At 40.1% G+C, this 19644-nt stretch overlaps 1 protein-coding gene across 4 annotated transcripts in view; it reads right to left on the reverse strand.

Moving 5' to 3' along the window:
• Positions 1-2748: 2748 nt before the first annotated feature.
• Positions 2749-19644, reverse strand: part of SLC6A12 (solute carrier family 6 member 12) — a 34657-nt gene continuing 17761 nt past the window's right edge. For 3 of the 4 annotated variants that reach the window (XM_036758954.1, XM_036758951.1, XM_036758953.1), the window contains exons 8-15: positions 17863-17966; positions 16586-16710; positions 16157-16269; positions 13100-13237; positions 12666-12768; positions 9110-9210; positions 3991-4161; positions 2749-3441 (exon numbers count right to left, since the gene is read on the reverse strand). In XM_036758954.1, the coding sequence (XP_036614849.1) occupies positions 3304-3441; positions 3991-4161; positions 9110-9210; positions 12666-12768; positions 13100-13237; positions 16157-16269; positions 16586-16710; positions 17863-17966 (993 nt within the window). In that variant the 3' untranslated portion in view covers positions 2749-3303. Of the gene's footprint in view, positions 3442-3990; positions 4162-9109; positions 9211-11607; positions 12422-12665; positions 12769-13099; positions 13238-16156; positions 16270-16585; positions 16711-17862; positions 17967-19644 lie in introns of those variants that run through there. The other variant, XM_036758955.1, reaches the window with a different exon arrangement.

Here is a 19644-nt window from a genome sequence, read left to right on the forward strand (position 1 = left end):
AGAGAAACACAGATTTTGTCTGTGATCACTGAAAGATCACTGACCATCAATTTATTGACTATTGGCCTGCCTAATAAACAAATTTATTTTTAATGCCCAGAACTTTGTCTCTTGGAATTTTATTCATAACAAAACTAAGCATATGCCTGGAGGGCTTATGACAAATGGTTTCTATGTAATTGCAACATATGTTGTTCTGTGTAGGATGTAATATGCTTTTACTATGCAGTAGGCTAATGTTGCATTGTGCTTCATGGCTATCTAGTTGATATACGCAATTATACAATGCCAGGTTTATACTCTTGCTATATGTTTCTTTGGTATATACTCTGATATGCAACATGTGGTACAGTGGAAAGAACTTTGTAGTAAAAGGACCTAAGTTCAAATCCTCACTCTACTACTTACTCTCTGTAAGTAATGACCTTGCTAAGTGTAAGTAGTAACCTTACCACCTGTAAGTGGTGACCTTACTACCTGTAAGTAGTGACCTTGGGCAACTTTCCTCTAGCCTTGTTTCCTTATCTGTAAAATGAAGGAGTTGGAGTGGATGGTCTCTTAAGGTCACTTATGACCAGTCTATGAGCTTGTGCCATTGCTACATGTATATATGCCATGTTCTTCTATATATATTGGTCGTAGTTTACATCTATTACCTGTGCTTTGTGCCATGTATTTCATAAGGCATATTTTTCTTTTACATATGCAACATTACATATGTTATGATTATGTATAATGGGTTATATTTGTTAGATATTCTACGGCAAAGCTGCATATAATTCTCTTGTGAGAATTAATTCACATATTAGGTTCCTTCATGTACATTGTACTGTGGCTAACGGGAGCAAAACTGTGTTGGCTTTGGTAGCCAGGCTAACAAGACTAACTGAAGTAACTATGAAAACTGTGTTGTGATGATTTCTATAATTCTGTGATAGATATGCACTGTGTTATGTATTCACAAGTGTCTTAGAGTATTGCCTGTGATATACTGGGCTGCAAAATCTTTTCTGGAAGGAAAGTATAGGGTGGCACTCAAAGTCTGCAATGTTTTGAAGCTAGATATTGATACATAACAAAGTCAAGATTGTGAAAAAAGATGCAGCTCCACCTAAGGGATTTTTTGCTGTTAAGTCATTTTTTTCAGTCCTGTCTGACTCTTCATGACTCCATTTGGGGTGCAGGGTGGGGGGTGGTGGCAAAGATACTGCAGTGATTTGCCGTTTTTTTCTCCAGCTCATTTTACAGATGAGGAACTGAGGCAAACAAGGTTAAGTGACTTGCCCAGGGTCACACAGCTAGTAAGTGTCTGAGGCCAGATTTGAACTCAGGAAGATGAGTCGTCCTTGTCCTCAGGGATTTTATTCTCTGTTTTCCTCTCTCACATTCTTTTGGATGGGAGATGAAAGTATCTTGGATTTGAAAAAAAAAACCTGGGAGGGGGAGGCAGTTCAGACCCAGAGAAATCTCGGTAATTTGTTGAAAGGGCATTCTTTAAGACAGCATTGGATAGTTGCAATTTAGCAATTTGACATTAAGCAAGGGAGGACTTTCTAAGTCCTGCCTACGTCAGGCAGAGACTTCAGATAGAGCCTTGATGAGCAGAAATAGAGGTCAAAATACAGACAAAAGTCTACAACATATTTCATGAGCTTGGAGCCCAGAGCCCAGAATTTCCTTTTGTCTGTTTCCTTTTGATGTTTTTGTCAATTTTCCTTTTGTCCTTAGGCTCCAAGAATGGCCAGACTCCTCTTACAGAAGAAAAAAGTCCCTAAGGAGTTTTCCCTAGTCACATGACTGGGTGTGTCAGGGTCTGACCTTTCTAAAAGAGCTGTAACTTAAGACATGACACAAACCACCTCTCTATGGCTTACAAATGAGCTTGTAACTTTAAGCTGGTGTTTCTCTGGGTTCCCTACCATATCCGTCACTTAGGAAGTAGAATTAAAGTTTGCTGGTTGAGACACTTTCTGTGCTCTGATGGCCTTCCTCTTGTGACCACCGCTTTCCATTCATTAAGCTTCTCTTAGAAATGGTGATAATCAGATTCACTTCCCATTTCTCAGAGTTAACAGCTTGCTTAAATCAAGTTGCTTTGAGAGTTATTGACTATGCATTGCCCATGGTTACCTTTTCATCTTTAGCATCTAATTTGCTGCACATAGATAAGAAGATTCAGAAATGACCAAGATATCAGTAACAGATCATTTCCTATTTGTTAATATATACTCATTTGTTATGTTTTTCAGTATTCATCATGTCCAAATTTTGATTCAGTATAAGGAAAAAAGTTTCTAACAATTAAAGTTGTCCCAAAATGGAATGGGTTACTTACTATGGGAGGTGGTCTCATCTCTTGAAATAGAAAATAATTTGTATGAGTCCAGATCAAGGGGTAAAGAAAGAGAGACTAAGGAGAGCAGGGGCAGAGGGGAAACTGTGTGTCCGATTTCTTCTATGGCAATACTTCCCCTGCCCCACTTCCTGGTGCTGCTGTTTTTGATGGAATGAGAACATGGGACTATGGGAGCGCAAATGAGGAACAGTCACTTCTGGAGATCCAGGCCTGGGAGTCAAGAGTAGCATGACAAAAACTTTCCTTTTAGTTAGCTCCCTTAACCTGGGGGTAAGAGTTTCCATTAAGCCTCAGGGTTAAACCACCCTACTCTAGATTCCATTTGCTTTCTCCCCTTCCTATTTCCCCTGGTCTAGGGTAAGACTGTTTCTAGAATAATGTTGAAGACATGATTGCCTATTAGTCAATTTTAATAGAAGTACTGAAACACAATAGACACGTTTTCTAGTGCTATTCCCATGATTGCATGTTTCAAGGGGACCTCCCAAATCAGCACATGGTATTTTTCACCTGAAATTCCCTTACCACAGGGTGTAATCCATTTATAATCCTCTCACCAGAGATGTATTCCAACAAGGATCCCCTCCCAATGCAATTGAAAGTTCCCTTATAGTGTGATATACTTCAACCAGATAACCTTCTCTTGGATCTCCCTCTAATTTTCAAAACATATTGAATTGCAAAATGACTCCTTTTCCCTCACAATTCAGTATGTTCCAGTAAGACATCTCTTCATAACATGGCAAGTACCAGTTAGGAATATAGCTGCACCACCTGAGGAGAGGATAGGAATTTGGCCCTTGCTACAAGGGAAGCCATTTGCATTCACATTTTTTGCTTGGCAGAATTCAGACAAGGGGATGAATAAGGGAATGCTGATAAGAGGGGAGTGGAGAGTCTCATTTCAAGTTTCTGGCCTAATACTCTCTCCAGGCTCCCACCATGGTTTACAGATAAGTCTCTGTCTCCAAAGTCATCAGTCCCTCTTTAGCTGGAGAAGGTGAATAACCCAAGCGATGAACACCATCAGAACACTGCTTGGGCTGTGGCAGATCCAAAGCTGGGGAGATGAGTTGTCGAAAGCGCTGTGGACAGAACAGACAAGATGGAGGAGGGTAGAGAGAGAACCACTCTTAAAATCAGCCAGTCTGGTGTAAAAGCCATTGGATCAGTGTAACCTCTCTTTCTCTTCCTACAACTTGCTAGATCAGTGGAGATCAGTCAATTCCTGATACCTGAACATGAGCTAAGTGGAAATGACCTGGTACCTCATTCATTCACATTATGGTACATTCCAATGAGATCTTTCTTCACCCTTACCACGTGGTGTATTCCAATGGGTCTCTTTTGCATATGTGCCCACAGGTACACAAAAACTTTGATAACACAGTGCCTCCGAAGGGACTCTCTCCCCTACATATGAAATGAATTCTAATAGAACCCCACTCATGACATAGAAAATGCCAGAATATGCTCCTTAATTTTACAACATGATAGCAACCCAGATGATCAATCCTTTTAGCATGATCTCTACATGAACTCTCAGGTCCCAGATTTTGTTGCCTGCATAAGACCTCTCTGTGTCCTTTTCTACCACCTTTCCCATCTCCTACCTCTTTCTCCTATCCTCTTACCTTCTTGAAAGAGCCTTGGATCTTCAGGAAGGCTACAACGAAGAAGAGTGGGACACAGACCACGGAAGAGAGTGCCAGTATCCAGCCAATTGAGTATCCCCAGGGTGGGTACACATAGATATTATTATATTTGAGGGGTGTGTACTTGATCAGGGAGAACAGAAATGTGGCCTGGGTAAAAGAAGAAGGGATAGTGATGGGTAGGAAGATGGCCTGTGATGAACCATTCACATTCATTTGAGCATTGGACTTGAGTGGCCATCTAGATCAATCCAGACACAAAAGGATTCCACTATAACATTCATCTTTTCACATGCTAGCTTCTCAAATATCTGAAGTCAGCTATCATGTCTCTCCTAAGTTTTCTCTTCTCCAGGTCAAATATGCTCATTTCTTAAAACCAATCCTCATATGTCATAAACAAGCCATTCATAGCCTTGGTTGCCCTTATCTGGGCATTCTCTAGTTTATCAATGTCCTTCTGGAGTGGTCCAGAACTGAACACACTACTCCAGATGTGGTCTGATGTAGAAAGACTACCATGGGATTATCACTTCCCTTTTCCTGAAAGCTCTTCATGCAGCCCAAGATTACACTGGACTTTTTAGTAGCCAAATCACATATCCAATTTGCAGCCCACTAAAAAACTTAGGATATTCTTTTCAGAATAACTACTCTGTTTCCATGCCTCTCGCATCTTATACTTGCAAAGTCCATATTTTTGTACCCAAGTGCAAATCTGTACATGTATCAGCACTGAATTTTGTCTTATTAGATTCAGCCTAGTACCTAGTCTGTTGAGATCCTTTTGGATTCTGACTCTGTCATCTAGTGTGTTAGCTGTCTTTCTCAGCTTTGTGTCATCTGCAAATATAATGAACACTTATCTTTATCCAAGTCATTGATAAAAATATTAATAGCATGGGACCAAGCACAGATCCCTGGGCTACCCCTATAGAGACCTGCCATGTTGACACTGAACCATTAATAACTACTCTGATATTAATAGCTACTGCCCATCCAACCAGTCCTAAATCTATCTGGTTGTATTATCTTCTAATCTAGATCTCTCTATTTTCTCCATAAGAAGAGTAGGAGATACTTTACAAAAATTTTGCTAAAATGACCAACCACAACTCCAGAGGACCAGTCATGAAGCACATTACCTCCCTCCTAATAGAAGACTAATGGACTTAAGGTGCAGAATGAGACATATATCTGGGGACATGGAAATGTGTGAATTGGTTTTGCTTTAATACACTTATTGATTACATGTATTGTGTCTTATTTCTTTGTTTGGTGAGAAGATTTGGGAGAGAGAAGAAAACTAGAAAAAGTTACCAAAAAATAAAGTATTTTTTAAAATGTGGAAAAAACCCTAAAAGGAAGTCCAAAGGGAAACACAGACAAGCAGGACGACTTTCAAAGTAACACACTGAAATATACATATATATATATATATACATATATATATATACAAGTATAATGTGTATATTATATATAAATATACATATATGTACATATATCAGTATGTATATTTAAAACAAACTATATGTAATTCACATTTTCACATAAAATCCTCTTTTTCTGTTCTAACTTGTAGCTGGAAACATTCTTTTTTGTGTCAATTATCTTCAAATAAAAAAAAATTTTTAAACTTCTGGTAAAATCTAGGTAAATTATATCCACAGAATTCCTTCATCTGCTAGTTTAGTAATTCTGTCAAAAAGGGAAATAAGTCAGTCTGGCATGACCATGATGAAGACATACTGGTTCTTTGTAACCATCACTTCCTTTTCTAGATGTAGGCCAAATGATAATTCTTTAATGATCCTTTCCAGAGCTTTTCCAGGAACCAAAATCAAGCTCAACAGCCTATAATTTGTGGACTCTGTTCTCCTCCCTCCCTCTTTTTCTTTGTTTCTTTCTTCCTTTCTTTTTCTGTCTCTCTCTCTCTCTCTCTCTCTCTCTCTCTCTCTCTCTCTCTCTCTCTCTCTCTCTCCCCCTCTTTCTAAACTAAGACATGTGTCCATAACATCTGCCTTTTCTTTCAGGACCTAGGCATGTAGCTCATTTGGTCTAGGTGACTTGAATTCATCAAGGACTACTAAGTGCTCTCTTATTATCTCCTTACTTGTCTGGAGTGTCATTTTCCTGTTAGTCATTTTGATCTGTTATTTCCATGCAAAGGTCATTCTCCTTTGCAGAGAAAGCAAAAACAAAGTAAGAATTGAGCAGTTCTGCTTTTTTCTTGGTTTTTAGTTATCATTGCCCCATTCATCCCCAGCAAAGGTCTAACCCATCTTTGATCCTTGCCCTTCCCTCACATAGCCTAAAATACTTCTTGTTCTTCTCTTCCTTCAACTCATTCTCAGTTTTAGCTTTCCTGAAACAACTGGACCATGCCACACTCACATTCATTGTTTTACCTGACATTTCTTCCATCCTCTGTATAAAGCTAGCCGCTTCTACACCCCTTTTCCCATCTTTTAATTTATTGTAGTTATTTTGAATAAGACATGCCTATCAAAAGCCAAGGACCAGTCATGAATTTTATCCCACTAAAGACGAGGTGATACCTACGAGGCCAAATTTGTCACCTTGTGTTAGGATATCTAATTGTTCTTGCTTGTTGCCTAAAAATAAGGCATTTGTATATAGGCATTTGAAAATATAGGGTTTTACTATTGGTTCTTTTCTTGATTTTTTGTCCCCTGTGAATTTCTGGTTCTCTCAACTGCTATTATTTTTTATTTGTACCTATTCTCTCTAATAGCTAACTCTAGGGATATACATAGGCAGTCTTCTCATTTTCCCAACCTTTTTTTGAGCAAGACATCTGGCAAATACATTCTCAATAGCCAGTGTTAGGTATACTCCATCTTTGTCCAGAAATCTGTCAACCTTGTAAGGTGGGATCCAAGTTGTACTCTCAGATACCATCTTCTTGGTCAGCTGTTCTCTTCCCAAGTTAATTTTTCTTTCTTCCTGCATTCCTTGGCTTCAATGGGCAACAGTGAAGAAAACACAATCTGTGCACCTATGGTCTTCAGTTTCTTGCTCAAGACTTTATAATCAGTGGCAATACATTTTTGTTCCTTCTAGTAATACCATTTTTGCCCACATGAATCACTAAAAGTGAATAGTTGTCATCCATTTTGGCAAGTCTTGAGAGATTTTCTGTTATTCTTAGCCCCACCCCTGCCCATCCTCTAATTTTCTGTGCCACCAAGATATGGCAAAGATTAAAATACAAAGAACCTTAGAAATATTGAGGGATAGAGCCTGAGGGTAGGAATGAGCCTGGAGTTCTCTTCAAAATGTAAAAATTAAATAAATTCAAAATTGTTGAATCTTTAAACACTATTTATGAAGTCATTTAGTCTATCCTGCTGCTTTCACGTAGGTTTGCACCTAATCATATTCTAGCATCAAGGATGTTAGTGTTCCCATCTCCAAAGGTGACCTAGATGGAGGGCTCCTCTGGACATAACTGGAAACAGATGGCAAGTCCAACAGGGATTGGAAGGAGTAAATTTCCTTTGGGGGAGGGGAGAGGGGTCAGGAAGTCCTTTACTTACATCAATGATAGAAAATAGGGAATGGAGGAGATATGAGGGAGGGGGAAATGGTGAGACGTAGTGGAAAGAATGCTATACCAGGAGTCAGGAACATATCAGCTCCAATACTTACTAGTTATGTGGACTTTGGCAGGTCACCATCTCTCTGAAACTCACCTTCCTTATCTTAAAAATGGGCATTTTATTTATTTAATCTATGTTTTACAAGGGTTTTGTGAGGACTTTGCTTCACAAATCTTGAAGTGCTATAAAAAATGTGAGTTATTAAGATTGAATGCATAGAAGCAAACTAAGGCCCTCTCCTATCCCGTTCCTAAATATCACTTGTAGAATATTAATTTAGTGTAATTAGTTGAAGTCTTTGGTCCCCAAACCTTACGTGTACTTAACCTAAATCCCATTGAGACAATTTCACACACTGAAATTCTTTTTCCTCCATTCTGATCAAATATCTAATTTGTCTTCCTTTTTAAAAAAAAATCAAGTTTCGGAAGAAACTAGAAAGTACATGAAACTAAGATAAGACAGAGGGAATGTTCCTTTCATTAACCAAAGGAAGTTTTCTTTATTTTGGTTATACTCTGGGCAAGACCTTGGTTTTCCTGAGAGAGATCATCTCCAAGGATGGACCTCCCAACCTGGCTATTGTTCTGTCTGATGATTCAGAAATTCTAAACTGAACTTTCTGTCATAGGCTTATCTCTGTAAAATATTGATTTTATTTCTGAATACTGTAAAATATATGAAGACTTTATCTGGACAAGAAGAGTTTCAATAAACAAAGGAAACTATCAATGGATACTCCCTGTAAGCAGTAAAGTTTATAACTATATATAATGTTTACTTATGTTATACATGTGTACATATGCTAATATGTGCAGGTAATATTTACATGTATTATGCATATATAAACATATCCATCATTGTAATATATTATAATATATAATATATTATATTATATATAATGTATATTATATTGCAATATATTATACGTAATATATTGTGGATATGGTTATATGTATGTATATAAAGAGAAAAAGAGAAAGAGAGAATCTCTGACAGATTTGAAGTCAAGAAACACAGAATACCAAATTTTCCCTGCCACAAAGAATACCAAAAAATAAGGGAGAAAAGGACCTTAAGAATGATGGGGAAAGATAGGAGCAGAGATGAAGACAGAAGCATTAGACAAAAATAAAAGAAGAAATATACACAATTAGCTACTTCGATGAGTAGGCAGGTGATAGTAAGGGTGATAAGACTGGGCCAGAACATCTCTAAGAAAAGAAACTGAAAAGATATACAGGACTATTAGAACAACTACTGAAGAGAAGCAGGAATGAAATTCAATAAACATGAATTAAGTGCCTACCATATGCACAGCACTAGTCTGGTACAAATGATACAAAGACAAAACCAAGGTGCTTATATACTGTACTAGACAAAGAAAATAAAATATATGACTTAGATTTCCTTTTGCCTATTTCCCTAAGAGTTCTCATTTGGGAGAAAAGTGGCTGGATTGGAGGATAACATACCAGGCAAAGTCCAGGAGTTATGAATAGCCAGCAGATCTTCACCAGTGGCCATGGCCGGTAGCCAATCATGTCTTCAATATTGTCATAGAAACGGTTGGCTCCTGGAATGAGGGAAATAGAGGTAGTAGAGAGAGAGAATGGGAATAAGAGAATGATGTTACCATATGCTAGAAAAGAACTGTCATGGTGAGTAAGTGTTCCTCCCCATTTGGAGATGGGAGACAGGAGCAGGAGAAAGAAGAGAGTCTTCTCAAAATTATCATTGAGAGCCAAAGACTTGGAAAGGATGTGGAAGTCTATCAAAGTGAGAGTGAATCAGTGTAGTATATAGCTCTGGAGTCAGGAAAGATGCAAGTTCAAATTTTACCTCTGACGCTATCTATGAAACCATAGGAAAGTCCTTTAACCTACCATAGTCATGCTTAAAAGTGCTTTGTAAACTTTAAAGCCGTTTATAAACTTCACTATTATTTTTTAGAAAGCTCCGGGTTTGTCATAGACTGACAATCAGAAGAATGGGAAGTCTATCCTCAGTTCTGCTATAGAGTAGCAGAAAATTGAGTGACTACAGTGTCTTGTGTCAGTTACCACTCCTTGGTAGGTAGAACTCCTTGCTTGTCTAATCAAAAAAACAAGATGCTAGTTGCTTTGAAGGCATTTGGAAATTCCTAAAAAATGCTTGGGATTTTTGTATTCTCAGTTGAATCTCATATCATCATTACAATGGCGTGGGAGTCAAGTGTAGGTTCAATTAAACATTAGAACATAGCAGAAGAGTACTAGACTTGGAGCTAAGATACAGGTTCAAATCTCACCTCTCAATTCAATTTAACAAACATTTTAAAAAATGTTTACTATATTCCAGGCACTCTGCTTGGCATTAGGAACTAACTACGTGGTCCTGAGCAAGTTAACCTCTCTGAATCTGTTTCTTCATCTGTGAAATGGGGATAATAATATCTATAGTCCTTACCTAGCCAAGTTGTCATTAGACATAAATGAAATAGTTCATATAAGGAGCTTTGCAAACTTTAACATGCTATAAAAATGTTAGCTGCCGTTCATATCACTAATGATCGTGGATGATAATAACATGATATGCTATCTGCCTAGATACTGTGGACTCTCATGGATATGTCCAAGGAGAGGCTTTACGACCACTTCTGAGAAACGATGTAGGGCAAAGGTGTCGAATGGACACCTAGAGTGTGCTTGAACTGGCCTGAACCAGATTCAAATGTAATTGGGGAATAGTGATCAAAATAAATAAAAGCATTTTTTCATGCTAACCACATTTTATTTTCTCCTGCTAAACAGGACAAACAAAAGTAGGTATGTTATAGGGGTTGGTGCTATAGCATAATAAACATTTTCTATTTTTTAACATTAGACAGGATGAAATAGTCACAGTATTTACTCTACCTATAATGGCCCTCAAGAAGCTCTCATGGAAAAAAAAACCAGACGAATGTAGTTCAGAGAAGTTTAAAATGAATTCAAAGCAAGCTTTGAATTAAATTCTAAAAAAAAACCAAACTATTCTCTGTTAAATGTATAGCAATAAAATAAGAATTTAAAGTACCTTAAGGCTGTTTTTAAAAATAAGCAGTTAAAAAATATGAAGTGTTTCAGTTCATGGTCTAATTAGACTACTTTAGACAATATCATGAATCTAGAGTTTACAAAAGGAAAAAAAATAAAGTATCAATACTCTGTATTTAATATACAATATTTATATACTTCCATATGCACAACTCCATGTACTTTATAATAGTCTCTGAAGGGTTAGGTTCAAAAGGGGGAATATGTAACAAGGAAACTGCTATTGCGCATTTATTTCACTATGAATCATTGAATGCTGAAGTGGGGAGTGGGGCGGGGGGTGGGGAGTGGCAGGAAGGATGAACAGTTTCCAAGAAAATGATCCTTCAGTCTTGAAAATCACAGTAGGGAAGTAGAGGAAACACGGGCATATTTTGCCATGCACTAGAAATTTAGAGGAAACTAATTTCTATTTTATTATTGATTTTTATTTAGTGGCAATACAGCCAACTAAACTTGGTCAGTGAATTTTCCCATTTAAACTGATTAATTCCATCACAGAATAGTCTAACAGTTTCAGTCATACCATCCATGTCAATCAATAAATAGAGAATTTATTAAGCTACTAATATGCTGTAGAGTCAAAGACAAAAGCAATAGGTCTTGCCCATATGCAGCTTACATTTCAACAGGAAGGGGAAGGAAATAAGCATTTTTTAAAGTGCTATAAAAATTGTGAGTTATTAAGATTCAATACCTAGACACATATTAAGGTCCTTTCACCATTCCTAGGTATTACTGTGTAATATTAATTCAGTTTTCTTAATTAAATTCTTTGGTCCCTAAACCTTGTTGTTCAGTCATTTTTTAGTTGTATCCAACTCTTCATGGCCTCATTTGGTGTTTTCTTGGCAAAGATACTGGAGTGATTTGCCATTTCCTTCTCCAACTCATTTTATAGATGAGAAACTGAGGCAAAAAGGATTAAGTGACTTGCCCAGGATCACAGAGCTAAGAAAGCCAGGTTTGAACTAAGGAAGGTGAGTGTTCCTGAATCCAGGTCTGGCACTCTATCCACTGTGCCACCTAGCTGCCTCACCCCATACTTTATGTATAGTTCATCAAAATCACATAGAGACAATTTCATACAGTGAAATTCATTTTCCTTCATTCTTATCAAACATCTAATTAGTCTTCCTTTTTAAGAAAACAATAAAATGTAATAAGAAACTAGGATAAATACATGAAACTAAAATAAGACAGACAGAATGTTCTAGCACAGAATATACTAACATAGATAATGTTAACATGTGATTGGTAAGTCAATATGCTACCTGCAGGGGTCCTATTGTACTTTACTGTGCCTCCCCCATTTCTATTTGAGTTTGACACCACTATTGTAAGGGACAGTCCTATACTGGGGGAGGATAGCTAAGATAATCTCCAAGGTTCCTTCCAAGTCTACTGGTAAAGCATCAGACAATGACTTTAGCATTATCTCTGTGTAGAAGAGAGCAGTATTATCTCAACACTTCACAACTATCCAACTTTCATGCTTCATTGTAACTTTGGGTTCTCAAACCCTGTGCTGGCAGAAAAAAAACATCTGGCAGGTTTTCCCAAGGCTGGTACAGACACAGCAAAAGATGGCACACCAGACATTCAAGGACCAGCCTGGCTAGATTCAAAGAGGCCCATCAACAGAGACTTAACCACCAGACCACCAGACGGTGACTTTCTTTTTTCCTCATAGAAGTTCCTGAAGACTTTCTACCAAGGAGAGGAGAAGTTGTTTTAGTAGAGGGGGTACCAACGTCAATGAAATCATGAAGCTTTTGAAATGTAAGAAACATCATCATAACAGCTACTAATTGACAGATGATAATCCTTGGGACCAGAGGGGCTGGATTCCAATTCATCGAGGCCCTGCTCTAGTCTGGGCCTCAAATAGTCTTCCTTTCATCCCCCTTCCCTGCCCCATCTTCTTCCCCCTCCCTGCATCCCCTGTGCTTACCATACACCCAGCTAATGCAGATCACCTCGAAAAATGAAAGGAAGAGCAGGCACATGCCACTGGAAGCATAATAGTCAAACAGCTGGAATATGTACATCCCACCCTATGGAAGAAATAGCAAAGCTGAGCTGTTGTTGGAGGGAGAATGTCTGGAGACCGGGATAGGAAAACCAAACAGGGGTCACTGATAGCAAAGTGGGTCTTTAGGAATGGAAAATGTCCAGGCAACTTTGGGCAGGGGATGGCCTGCCTGCCTCTTGTGAGGTTCTTCATACCAAGTTGGGGTGAGCCCCTGGAGATCCACCCTCACCCCACTTCCAGGCCCTGCTGTGGGGCTGAGTTAATCTATGGGCAAAAGGTGCTACTGTATAGGGTCCTACCCCATCTGGGTCATGGTCAAGACTACAGATGGGCAGGGTCCAACATGCTCTTACCTCAGTGACGAGAAGTAGTCCAATCAAGTAGCATACGACAGCAACAAAGAGGATGAGGAGTTCTCGCCTCCCTGGCTTCCGTAGCTGCCTGGGGAACATGTCCATGGAGGCTGTCACCAGGCACTCCACGCAGACAAACTGTGGGTGGGGGAGGGGGAGGAGGTTGGGAGGGGAGAGGGGAAGGTGAGGGCAGGCTATTCCTCCTCTCCCCTGTCCTTCTTCCCCAGGGAAGGCCCCCTACCGCTGCTTCCTCTTTCCCTCTGCCACATGCATCCTGAGATATGGGAGGAAATGGGGCAAAGTGCGGAGGTGCTGAGCAGCCAAGGAAACAGAACTCAGGAGAAAAGCAAATTATGAGAAAGTGACCATTCAAGTATTATTGGAGAGAAAAGCATGCAAGTGAGATGAACATCTTTCTCTGTGGTCTCATCATGACACAGAGAGGACCCTGAGCTCTCAAAGGCTCTACCACCAAAGAGGCCACGCCTGCCACAGTCCTGCCCTGGCAGGTTCTCACAAGCTGGAAAGGCTTCAGGTATGACAGCATCTCTCATCTCAGGGCCAAGCTGGCTCAGGTCAGAAAGGCTCAGCACCAAAAGCTTTGCCTGTATGTGTTTTCTTGGGTTTTTTGTTGTTTGGTTTTTTGGTCATAGTAAATCATGAACCTGTCTCCTGAACTGTGAGTAGCTTGCTACCTGTGTCAGGAAAGAGGAAGGCACACAGGCATGGAAATCAAATCACAAATCCTTAAAATATGGAAGTAAGCATGACTGCAGATTTTGAGATCTATGCCAACCTAATCCTGGCTAGAGAGGATTGTGCCTTACTGCAGGTGGAGCCATTCAAAGTGGCTACTGAGATGGCTGGAGGCACTGGTCCCGAAAGTGGGTAAGAGGGAGAAAAAGGACAAGAAGAAAATGGGAAGTGGTTGGAAGAGAAGAGCATCATGAGAACCAGTCAGAAAGGAGGTTGGGCTAGAGAGCCCACAAGGAAGTTGGTGCCAACCTGTTCAACTAGATCAGGGGCATTTTAGGATATGATTGCTAGGCTCTGCAACTTGAAATTTCTTTTTGTTTCATTTTTCCTTCTTTCCCTTTAAGATAAGTGAAGTCCTTTTGAAAAACCTATTTTCAAGTCCTTGATAGAAAGAAAGAAAGAAAGGAAGGAAGGAAGGAAGGAAGGAAGGAAGGAAGAGAAGGAAGGAAGGAAGGAAGAAAGAGAAGGAAGGAAGGAAGAAAGAGAAGGAAGGAAGGAAGGAAGGAAGGAAGGAAGGAAGGAAGGAAGGAAGGAAGGAAGGAAGGAAGGAAGGAAGGAAGGAATAGGAGATATACAGGCCAGGCTAGGCAAGAACTGGGGGCAGTGATAGAGTGATGCAAGGGGGGCAATAGGGAGCTCCTCTGATCTGCTGGATCCCAGGTCACTTCCAGACAGACATGTGCTCAAGCTCAGTGCTGAAGGATTTGTATTTGTGATGATGAAACAGTCACCTTATCGGTCCCTTGGTTCCCATGGTAGCAGCAAGATGCCATTGATGGTTTGCATCAAAGATGATTGACCACTGAACAAGAAGGGCTGCTCATTCAGGGGAATTTGTAGAGAGGCAACTTCTGCCATCCTCTCTTTCTTCCTGTGTGTCAAGAATGAGGGGGCTTCCCTGAGCTTCATTCATCTCAGACTTCCATTGATGTTGGAGAGGAGGGGATGTTGCTCCCCTGGAAGGGATGGCGGTGGTTCACACATGGCGGTGAGAGCATGTGCTGGCCTAGATAAGCTTTAGATTGGACCTCAAGTCCCTGTTTGCCTCTCCTGGTCTGTGTCTTTCCCTGAGCAAATGTGACCAAAGGGTGATATTGAGAGGGTTATTTCTTGCCTTGGCAGCAATCACATGGGTTTAGAAAGTGTTCAGGTGCTGGTTGCCCAGCAGGAGGTAACCGTTGAAACAACTTCTCAGAGGAGGAAATGACAACTATCAAGAAGATGAGCCCAAACTATCGCCTGGCTTGCCAGAAGATATGAACCTTGAATGAATTTCTAGGACAGTATGAAGCTGCGATGAAGGTGAAATGCCTATCAGCAATCCCACAAAGTACTCTGTATTTCTAAAATTTTAAGTATTTACCTCCTAGGGGAGTGATGAGTTATTCTATTATGTTTTAAGTATTTATTGTGATCTTTTTGTGTTTCAAGCATTTCTTTTGTGGTGAAAGAAATAAATAGCAGTCTTATACCCTATCTACCTTGTGCACTGATTATCTTTCTATAAGGGACCCTGACTATCCTTTTTGGTAATCCCCAGATAAGCTTTAAGAAATTTTCCCTGTGGCTCAGAGGTGAGGGTATAATGAACCAGAGAGCTTGAGAAAAGCCTGATTCTTATCCTTTAGAGGTCAGTCTTCTCCCAGACAGTTGGGATCCTTTGGTGGGAGGTGGTACCTTCTTCCCGACATGGTTTACAGAGGGGTACACACCTCAACAGCTACTTACCCTTCCTTCTTGATTCTTTCCTTAGGCCAATACTACTTTTGCCCAATCCAAATTAAGGGGACAGGATGGGAGAGCCCATGGGGAGAAGTAGGAATCAAAAGGGGCTCAGAAGGAGAGCAGAGAAAGCATGCTACTTACCCAGAGGGAGAAGGGAACTAGGCTTAATACAAATCTAGAGAGAGTTCAGTCAGCAGGCACATCTGATGCCAAGGGTCCGGGAGACAGAAAGATAATCACACACATATGTGTGGGAGAGAACCCTAGACTTTAATCAGAGGACCTAGGTTTGAATCTTAATTCTGCTAATTATTATTTGTGTGAATTTAAGTCTCTTTGCCTCCCTTGGACTTAGTTGTAAAACGCAGAAGTTGGACTAACTGGCTTTTAAGATCATTCCAGTTCCAAAACCTATCTAAACGGCAAGGCCTAGCATGTAGAGCAGTTGAGGAAGCAGGCACCACAATGGAGGGTAAAGGTCCAAGATGGTGGGAGTTTGTCACATTACATCTGTAAAAGGAAAGAGCCGAGAAGTAGGGGGAGGAAGAAGGAGGTATATGTCTCTGATACCCTTACCTGGCTATCCAGTCCCAGGAATATCAGCATAATGAAGAAGAGGCAGGACCAGAGCTGAGATAAGGGCATCATGGTTACTGCCTTAGGGAATGCAATGAAGGCCAGGCCAGGACCTGTGAAACATCCCACACCATCCAGTGAGCAGGAGTAAGGAGATTCTCATTTTTACCCTCCACCCAGAGATCCCTTTCTCCAACTGTGAAGTGGATGCCATGACTGGAGACTGGGGCAGAACCAAGAGATGAGGAATTAGCTCATCATCACAGCTTCATGGCCCAAGTCCCTCACAAGCAAGATGTGGGCTATAGGAACCCCCTGTGCAGTTTTTGCCATGCCTGGGGCTCTGGGTAAGTGGTATGGGGAAATGATATAGGGTCTGTTTTTCTCATTCACCCCCACCTTGGTCTCCTAAAACATGGCAGCACATACCTGATTCTGCCACCTCAGAAATGGGCATCCCCTGCTCCTGAGCCATGAAGCCCAAGATGGAGAAGACAACAAAGCCAGCCGCAAAGCTGGTCGCACTATTCAGAAAGCAGAGAGCGAGACAGTCCCTGGGAAGAGAAGACCACAAAAATGAGATGGAGCAGAGGAAGAGAGAAATAAGGAGAGAAAGAGATGAAGGGAAGAAAAATAGAAAGGGAGAAGAAAGGAAAGGCAGGAAAAAAAGAGAAACAGAGATGAGGAGATAGGAAGCAGTCTCTCTTGACTCCAGTATTCTTTCTATTACTTTATGATACCTCTCATGTCTGCTCTATCACGTCCCCCCTAATTTTTCTCCAGGCTAAACATTCCAAGTTATACGTATGATATGATCTAGAGTCCATTCACTACACTGGTTGTTATCCTTGGAACCCACAATAGTTGCCAATGACCTTTCTAAAATGTGACATTCAAAATAGAACACAATGCTACACACAAACGATCTGACCAAGACAAATTAAAGAGGAACTACCAATTCATTCATTATACCTGTCTTAATGCAGTCTAAGATCTCATTGACTTTCTGTCTGCTAAGTCATATTGCTGATTCTTGTTGAACTGTGGTCCACCCAAATCCTAAGATTTTTTTCATGTGAACTACTGTCTATCTATACCTCCTCCATCTTTTCCTTGGGTAGATGATTTGTTGATGAAATGGGCCCTTAGAGTCATAGGTTCCATTGGCAGAATGGGACCTTAAGGGATCATCTCAAAGACCCCCAGCCTCTACTAATCCCTGAGAGCTGAGAACAGAAGTGAAATCCTAGTAAGGTGAGGTTGAGATAAGTTCCTGCTTGAGTAGGAAACATCAAAAGCCTTGGTCAAGCTGACTTTAGCTTCCCTACCACCGGAAACCTTAATACTGCGTGTATGTGTCACTCCTACTTCACTAGAGATGGCAAAAAGTTATTACCATGTCCTTGGTTTTGTAAACTGGGATGGAATGTGGAGGCCAATTCTTGGAATCCATCTTAGACATAAAAGTCCCCAAGTGAAGCTTTTGACTTCTCTCCTCCACCACAGAGGAATAGACACTTCTTCCTCTTTCACTCCATCAAATGAAGCTCTAACAAGATTCGATAGTCCACATAATCAACTATTTCTTGCTTCTAACCTAAAATACCATCTACTTCAGCTCGAGTCATTTTCCTCTTGTTTAATCTTAAGATCCCAGAACTTGGAGGAGCAGCTAAGGAGGCCAAAGGGTAAAAACAGGTTCCTACTTGTAACAGTTGTTGTTGTATTTGTTGTAGCTGCCCAAGGCTGTGAGGCAACCCTGACAGATGGCAAAAGAGAAGAAGATCTGAGTGCCCGCATCCATCCACACCTGCAATCAATCCGAGAAGCATGTGGTCAGTCAGGAGAGAGGTAAGAGCCCAAAGCTACATTGAGCGGAAAGACCAAAGACATCATTGATTAGGCATCAGGATTCTGGTTTCCAGTCCCAGCTCAACTGTTGAGATGCTGGATGACCTTTGAAGCAGTTTTCCTTTCCCAGAATTTAAAATGAGGGAGACCATGACTTCTTAGGACAATGGTTGGCAACCTATAACTTGTATGCTATGACTGGCAGGAAAAATGATTTTTCAGGAGTAGCCAGACTAGTTGCTACTGCTAAGACCTTTTCCTGGATGCTTTTTGAGTCTGCTGGCTGCCAATTCTGCCCAGTATCAACAAGAATTAACACCCCTCTTTCCCTGTGCCCAGCATATCAAAAGAATCACAAGATCATACTATTAAAGCTCAAAGCGATCTTACAAATCATCTAGTTTAACCTCTTCAATCAATTAATGAGTGTTTATTAAGCATTATGGTATATATTGGGCATACGAATTCAAAAATGAGACAATGGCTGTCCTCAACAAGCTTACATTCTACTGAGGAATACAACATACTCACAGATAAGTACAGGATATGTGTGTGTGTACTTATACACACACACACACACACACACACACACACACACACACACACACACACATATATATATATATATTATATATATATATATATATATATATATATATATATATTTTAAACACATAGTGATGGGGAGGAGCATTAACAACCGGGGGAATAAGACTTCTTGAAGGAAATGATGAATTTTGAAGGGAGCTACAGATTCCAAGAGATGGGAATGAAGAGAGAGAGCATTCCAGGCACACAAAGATGGGAAATGGACTGTCTTGGACAGACAACAGCAAGGAAACCAATTTAATTAGAGTATATGTGTAATCATCCTAGAAAGATAGGCTTTTATTTTACAGAGAAGTTCTTTCCCTGAGGTCACGCAGACAGTAAAAAGAGAGACCATACTCAAATTTGTGTCTTCTGACTTCAAGATTCAGTGTCCTTTCCACTACACCACTGCCTCTCAATTCAAAATTGCTTTAGAGATGAAGCCATCTTAAATATACTAAGTATATCTAAGGAGGCTCTTGTCTACTCTATCAATCCTAAAACTGAAGCTAGTTATCCAGGCCAAGCTGAACAGAATACACTATATTATACTCAAACAGATGCCAGCTTTCAATGGGCATTTCTTCTCATTCTCCACCAAGGTTGTATATGTTTAGCAGTTCCCAGACAGAAATATAATTATAGACAAGCCTGTAAATAGAGCCAATGATTTTTACTCTTTTGGCCAAATAACCTTGGTTTTTATGGTTTAAACCAAACAAAAACAGGACCATTCCACAGCATATAGAGCTAAGATAGAAAGACGGATGGTGAGCACATTCCCCACCCACCTCACAACCTATTAACTCAGATGTTCCTTTAGTGGAGGTGTTGCTGATTCTTTTGGTGAAGAGACATTTTCCTTTCTTGAAGCTCTGAGACCTTTAGAAACGTGAGGTGGTGGAGGGAAGGAAGGTAGATGGCAGTGCATGATATGGTAGAAAGAACACCAGACTTCTAGTCAGATGATCTGGGTTCAAATCCCAACTTTGTCATTAACTTGCTGCAAGATGAGCAAACAACTTTACTTAACTAAGCATCCATAT

This window comes from Trichosurus vulpecula, chromosome 5 (assembly GCF_011100635.1).
Source record: "Trichosurus vulpecula isolate mTriVul1 chromosome 5, mTriVul1.pri, whole genome shotgun sequence".
Lineage (NCBI taxonomy): Eukaryota > Metazoa > Chordata > Mammalia > Diprotodontia > Phalangeridae > Trichosurus > Trichosurus vulpecula.